This window comes from Rhinichthys klamathensis, unplaced genomic scaffold (assembly GCF_029890125.1).
Source record: "Rhinichthys klamathensis goyatoka isolate OS25496 unplaced genomic scaffold, OSU_Roscu_1.1 h1tg000604l_1, whole genome shotgun sequence".
Taxonomy (NCBI): domain Eukaryota; kingdom Metazoa; phylum Chordata; class Actinopteri; order Cypriniformes; family Leuciscidae; genus Rhinichthys; species Rhinichthys klamathensis.
In genome coordinates this window covers 195,001-202,809 of record NW_026607059.1, presented here as the reverse complement: position 1 = coordinate 202,809, position 7,809 = coordinate 195,001, and the positions used below count along the sequence as shown (strand labels likewise).

The window sequence follows — 7,809 nt, the reverse complement described above, 5'->3', positions numbered from 1 at the left end:
GACTAAAAAAAATTGATTCAGAAGAAAAAAAGCAAAGTAGTGACAAGAAATGATCCTGCAGCATTTAAACAAATGACATGCACTACCGATCAAAGGTTTGTGGTTGATAAGATTTTTGAAAATATGTTACTGCAAAAAGCAATCACACTTTCTTGAATCTATGTGTCTGTGTGTAATTCAAGACTCAGTAAAAAACTGCAAACCGGCAAATCAAAAGAGATAAGATAACCAGATGAAACTTTGGCCGGCAGAGACGCGCAGCGAGAGTGAGTAAAAGAGGTTGAGCCGGAGAACCGAACGCAATCTGATTGTGTCACAGAGACGGTGAACACCTGAACACAATCTGCTCTGATCATGCTGTGGACGCCGGTTCTCTGTCTGTGTTTGTGTGTTCAGTCTCTGGCGGTCCCCGTTCCAGCGCCCCGGGCCACTGAGCACAGAAAACTGCTGCTGGTCTCCTTCGATGGCTTCAGGTGGGACTACGACAGGGACGTGGACACGCCGCACCTGGACGCCATGGCGAAGGATGGGGTCAAAGCCACATACGTGACCCCTTCGTTCCTCACTATCACCAGCCCGACACACTTCACCATCCTCACAGGTACAATTCAACACATATGAAGCAATGCCCATATTAGGGCTGTCAAAATTAACGCGTTAACACATGCGATTATTTTTTGCAGTGTACGCGTTAAAAGCATTCATTTTTTTACTATCTGTCATTCAAGTGCTATTAAACCATTCAAGCACGATAAGATGCAAAAAAAAAGAAGAAATTAAATCTGGACTGTCGCTTGTGTGTGTATCTCCTGTCTGTCTGACACACACAACTCATGTGCACGGAAAGCCGCCTCAGACAGCGTTTGAATAGACAAAAACACAAAAGTACGCCAAAACACCCGCTTTGCCGAGTATCCTTGTAAGCAGAGTCTTAAATGAGTTAAATAAAGTCTTAAATGACCGTTAAGAGTTGTGAGAAAATAGGATGTGTGTCATATTATGTTTGTCTTAAAGTGACAGCAGCCTAAAAAATATGCCGCTCTGCCATTTATGTTAATCAAAGAACAAAAGAAAAAGAGAAAATCATTCACTGCTCTTGACTGAATAACTTTTGTAGCTTTAATAAGGATTAATTCAATTCAATTCACATTTATTTGTATAGCGCTTTTCACAATACACATCGTTTCAAAGCAGCTTTACAGAAAAGTCCACATTACAATTTAGAGTGATTGTTATCAGAGGAAACTGTCTAAGTTATGCATTTCAGAAATGTACGTATACAAATCACACAAATCACATATACAAATTAGCTGTAAAATTTAAGGCAGAAACAATGAGCTCATTGAAGTTGAATACATTAATCTACATTTAGTTTATAATTTATGCATTGAAGTCTGTGAAGTGTTTGATAACTTTGATATTGAATATTCAATTTTGATATTTGATATTCAATGTCTGTATATATCCTACATGTTAGATCAAATGATTAAAATAACTGTCTTATGTTGTTTCTACATTAATTTGGAGATTGTGAAATTACTACAATATAAAAATATATTAAAAACTGTAATGTTAGATGCAATTAATCGCGATCAATTACAGGAAAATGTGTGATTAATTAGTTAATTTTTTTAATTGACACAGCGCTAATATACTGTATATATATATATATATATATATATATATATATATTTGTGCTGTCAGTTGATTAAAAATATTATATATATACAGTATATATATATATATATATATATATATATATATATAACATTTAATTTAATTCATAATTAATTCTAATCATTAAATTAATTCTTCAAAATTAATTATCATTATATAAATAGCTTTAAATATATGCATTTAATATTTATGTCCATCCATCCAGATGAAACAAGGCAATAATGAATACTTATATCCATAAATATGTATACATTTAGTGTGTATATATACACTTTTCAAAGATGTAAATAAAACAAATTATACTTTTTTTACGAGTGACAATTATTTGAAAGTAAATCCTACACTAATCTTCTTGTAATGTCTATAAGTATGATTGATGAGAAAGTATCTTTCTGCAGGGAAATATATAGAGAATCACGGTGTAATTCACAACATGTGGTTTAACACCAGCACCTGGGAGAAGAAGTCCTACTACAAGTCCCAGTTTGTGAACGAGTGGTGGGACAGTGGAAGTGTGCCCATATGGATCACGGCTCAGAGACAGGTACTCGCACACCAGCAGGACCGGCCCAAGTCGCCGCACTGGTTAGGGTTAAACGGTGTGCACTAGCAGTGTGCATGTATTCCAGTCTGAACATAGCCTTTGTCTTAATAACATAACATAACATAATGTAATGTAATGTAATGTAATGTAATGTAATGTAATGTAATGTAATGTAATGTATTATAATATAATATAATATAATATAATATAATATAATATAATATAATATAATATATATTATAGTATAGTATAATATAATATAATATAATATAATATAATATAGTATAATATAATATAATATAATATAATATAGTATAATATAATATAATATAATATAATATAATATAATATAATATAATATAATATAATGTGATAGAAAATGTACTGTACTACACATGTTAAATGTAGTCAAATGTAACTGTAAATACTTCTAGACTTTATAATGAAAAAAAACTGATTTCAAAAGTATTCTGAATAAATATTGTGCTGTGTCTGGGGTTGGTTAGGGAGGACCATTTCAAATTGACTTGCTCTCTTGCAAGACACGTATTTCCCACAAGCGGCCCGTCTGCTAATGATCCGCAACACTTCACTTTGAATCATCCCGAACACCTCATTTCATTTCCTCCAGTAACCTCTACATATAAAGCCAGACACACAGGAGATTCGACCAAATTAATCGCAGAAAATGAGTCAAAACAATTATTTCCAGCTCAGAAACTCGAAATCTCAGATGATGATTTGCTCACAGTAATACATAATACTACTAGTGAAAAAAGTCGGTAAAAATACAGACTGGTTCAAACCCTTAGAAAGGGTGATGCATGAACAACCAGCATGAATTTAAAGAACATTTCTATCATCATTCACTACCTCTCATGTCCCACTAAACCAATGACTTTCTTTTTTTTCTTTCTGTGGAACAAAAAATTGTGTTTTAAAGCATCTCAGATCTTCTCTTGTTCATGCAATGCATGCATGACCGAGGTCTGTCGAGCTCCAAACAATGACCATTAATGCAGCATAAAGAAATATACATGACTTGTCAAGTTGCGGATGTGGATGCATGGATGAGGTTTTTGGAGCTTCTGCTTTTACTTTATGAAAAAAATAACTGTAAAAAATAAAACCGCAATTTTTACGGTAAAAAACCGGCAGCTGTGGTTACCAGACCTTTACCGTCAAAAATACGGTAGCAACGTTATTGGTTTTACAGACTTAACTTAAAATTTACAGTAATAAACCATATTTCATTATCTGATACAATGTTAATTTACCAACCTATTGTAGTATTAATATCTGTTATGTACCATTGTAATACACTGACAACCAACAACCATCACAGCAGTGATGAAAGTCACATGATCAATCAAAGCTCATCACAAGCAACTCATCCACAAGACTATTAATACATATATAAAGAAGCTGCACAGTGTCATTCACACAAACATTAAACACCATCATGGTAACACACATTACATTTTAAAAATGCAATAAACACTAATTTAACAACATTAAATGTAACATAAAACCCTAATGTACATAACTGATTAGAAAAAAAAAACAAGAAAACTATGAGGAAACATAGTTATTTCAACAAAAATTCATAAAATGTGAAGTGTCACACAGGGAATTGTGGGAATGTCAATTTACAGTTTTTCACTGTAAATTATACGATGAGTTGTTCTTTTTCACTTTCAAAAACTGTAAATTTAACGGTATTTTACATTAAATGTACCATGAGATCTATCACTGTTATTTACCGTATATAGTACGGAAACTTTCTGTTAACCAATTAAAACAATTTGCACTGTAGCATTTTTACAGTCTTTTACCGTTAAAATCACGATTATTTTTTTACAGTAGTTTTGTGTAGACGTACAGAATTAAAAAGAGACATGAGAGTAAATAAAGCTAGTTTTCTGCTTTTCTCTTAGAGTTGCATTGGTAAAAGAAGCATTTGCTGAATAAATATAATTGATTTTCCCGCCCCCCCCAAAAAAGGGTCTGAAAGCCGGTTCCCTCCACTTTCCTGGAACAGCATCCACTTATCAGGGAGAAAGTGCTGTTGTGAGAGAAGTGGAGCCGGAAAACTACAACTACAGCAATGAAACGGCCTGGCGAGAGAACATAGATAAAGTGATGGAGTCCTGGTTCAGAGGGCAGGACCTGGACTTTGTGTCCATGTACTTCGGAGAGCCCGACGCCACGGGCTCTCCCGAGCGCAGGGCGATGGTCCGGCAGGTGGACCGGGCCGTGGGATACCTGAGGAGCTCGGCTGAGAGACACGGCCTGAGCGAGAGCCTCAACATCATCATCACGGCCGATCACGGCATGAGCACCGTCTACAGGAACGGCCTGGTGGAGGAGATCGTGCTCTCCAAGATCCCAGGCTTCTCTTTTGGAGATCTGTCCTTCCATATTGTGGACTTCGGACCGGTGGGACTTCTGCTTCCCAAAGAAGGGAGACTCGATAAAGTGTACAACGCACTGAAAGGCGCTCATCAGCATCTCCACGTCTATAAGAAAGAGGAGATGCCCGCTCGCCTGCACTTCTCCCAGAACGAGCGCATACTACCCATCATCCTCTGGGCCGATCTAGGATACGTCATCAATGGGGTGAGAGACTGTCGTTTATAAAAAGACGTGAAAGCGTAATGCGAGTTTGTCAAGGAATCAAAAAGACCGTTCTCAAGCACACTTGGGTGAATTTTCAGCTCAAAATTAAAAGAAAGAACAAGAAAAAGAAGTAGTTATATTGCAGATAAAGCATGTTTTAGGTATCGGTTATGAGTTTTGCATTGTGACATTATATTCGTGATTTTTAAGCACATTTTCCTCGGAGGCGCCAGCAACATGAAGGTCACGGATTCGATTCCCGGTGAATGCATGAACTGATAAAAACGTAAACGTTGAATGCAATGCAAGTCACTTTGGATAAAAGCATCTGCCAAAAGTGTAATTCTCATTATTCTCAGTGGTGATATTGCATTACGTTAATGAAAACTGAGGGTTAAATGTACAAAATCAGCATAAAAATAATGTACTAATATCCCAAAACATGAATCAATATGGATGGATGGATGGATGGATGGATGGATGGATGGATATATGGATGGATTGATGGATGGATGGATATATGGATGGATAGATATATGGATGGATGGATGGATGATGGATGGATGGACGGATATTTGGATGGATGGATGGATGGATGGATGGTTATATGGATGGATGGATGGATGGACGGATGGATGGACGGATATTTGGATGGATGGATGGGCGGATGGATGGGTATATGGATGGATGGATGGATATATAGATGGACGGATGGATACATGGATGGATGGATGGATATATGGATATATGGATATATGGATGGGTGGATGGGCGGATGGATGGATGATATATGGATGGATGGATGAATAGGCGGATGGATAGATGAATAGGCGGATGGATGGATATATGGATGGATATATGGATGGATGGATGGATGGATATATGGATGGATGGATGGATTATGGATGGATGGAATGATGGATGGATGGATGGATGGATATATGGATGGATGGATGGATATATGGATGGATGGATGGATGGATATATGGATGGATGGAATGATGGATGGATGGATGGATATATGGATGGATGGATGGATGGATATATGGATGGATGGAATGATGGATGGATGGATGGATATATGGATGGATGGATGGATATATGGATGGATGGATGGATGGATTATGGATGGATGGAATGATGGATGGATATATGGATGGATGGATGGATGGATGGATGGATGGATGGATGGATGGATGGATATATGGATGGATGGATGGATAGATGGATGGATGGATGGATGGATGGATGGATGGATATATGGATGGATGGATATATGGATGGATGGATGGATGGATGGATGGATGGAATGATGGATGGATAGATATATGGATGGATGGATGGATGGATGGATGGATGGATATATGGATGGATGGATGGATGGATGGATGGATGGATGGATGGATGGATATATGGATGGATGGATATATGGATGGATGGATGGATGGATGGATGGATGGAATGATGGATGGATAGATATATGGATGGATGGATATATGAATGATTGAATGAATGAATGAATGAATGAATGAATGAATGAAACTGCCCTCCTGTTAACTTGATCGACATATTAATCTATGATATTTGAGTGCATATCTGAGGGAATGTCACTAAACCTTTTTAGAAATCACCCTAAATCAACAGAAATAAACAATTCATAATAAATAAGAAGTTATACTTTACATAAAGAAAACAAAGCCTATATAGGAACATTGAGAGATTTTACACTGTGATATTATTTTAATGACAATTTACCATATTTACTCCCCAATTCCACATGCAAAAAAATATTAATAATACTTATTTTACCAACAGGTCTTTTTATAATTAATATTTTCATAATGTTGACCAACAGTCCAAAATAGACATTATTTCCTTTTTTTTTCACCTGACCAAGGACATGCTTTCATGAGAAATATATAAACATGCACATAAACAATAAACACGCAAAAGTTTCTTCCTTGAAGACTGAAAATATTGTTTTAGTACCATTGAGATGCTCTTATAGTTTTTATTAATATTTTGAATTATTTTTAATATTTTCTGTTACATTTTAGTTGAAATTTTAGTTTTTTTTTATTGTGTGTGTTTTTATACGTGTGTATCTATATAGTTTTTATTAATTTATATTTAAGTTTAAATTTTACATATTTTAGTAAATCAAGTTATCTAAATACTAGCTAAAATAAAATAAGTTTATACATATTATATATATATATACATACATGATATTATATATATATCTGTCTAATAAAGTAAAGAAATGTTTGTTTTTATGGTTTTAGCTGTAGTTAACTAACAGATAGATGAATAATGTCAATCTAATTACAGGCAAACGAACCGAACACAATCAATGGCTGATTCTACTTTGCCCCTCCTCTCCTTTTAATTTGCATTGCAATCAATCAATTAATCAATACTCTGCTCCCATGACAACCTCAAAGGTCAGGTCAAGGTCAGGGAACTCTCTGAGCTCCCGTTGACCTTTGACCCACAGATGTCAGAGGACATTTTCACAAGTGTGGCGTACTAACAACTGCTCACTGGTGCAGAGCATGAGCGAATCAAACCAGCTCTACCTCGGCATCCTAAACTATTCAATAACCATAACATGATCCAAGAGCCAAACAAAACACTTATCTTCGGTGAACCGAGACGCATGCTGCCATGACAACCAGAAGACAAATCAGCTGCTCTCTGGCGCCCTCTGCTGTTTGAAGAGCATCCGCATATAGATCATCACCTATTGAGTGAAAGAAATAATGCACACATTAGACTCACAAACTGCCATACTACTAAAGTCTGGACAATGTGCAAATATGTATGAACTGGTTTTTATGCAGGATGATCTTCTACATTTGCCTAAATGTTCAGTAATCGCGTCCGATAATGTTTCCCACGACTTTACTTTCCATTTCCAATGCGATGTACAAAACAGATGCGTGTAAAATATTTTAGCATATTGTTCT

General features: G+C 35.9%; 1 protein-coding gene across 1 annotated transcript in view; it reads left to right on the top strand.

Annotated features, from left to right (window-relative positions):
• Positions 1-267: 267 nt before the first annotated feature.
• LOC130075816 (ectonucleotide pyrophosphatase/phosphodiesterase family member 7-like) overlaps positions 268-7,809 on the top strand; it is an 11,634-nt gene continuing 4,092 nt past the window's right edge. The window contains exons 1-3 of the mRNA XM_056240581.1: positions 268-601; positions 2,076-2,221; positions 4,226-4,840. Of these exons, the coding sequence (XP_056096556.1) occupies positions 355-601; positions 2,076-2,221; positions 4,226-4,840 (1,008 nt within the window). The 5' untranslated portion in view covers positions 268-354. The remainder of the gene's footprint in view (positions 602-2,075; positions 2,222-4,225; positions 4,841-7,809) is intronic.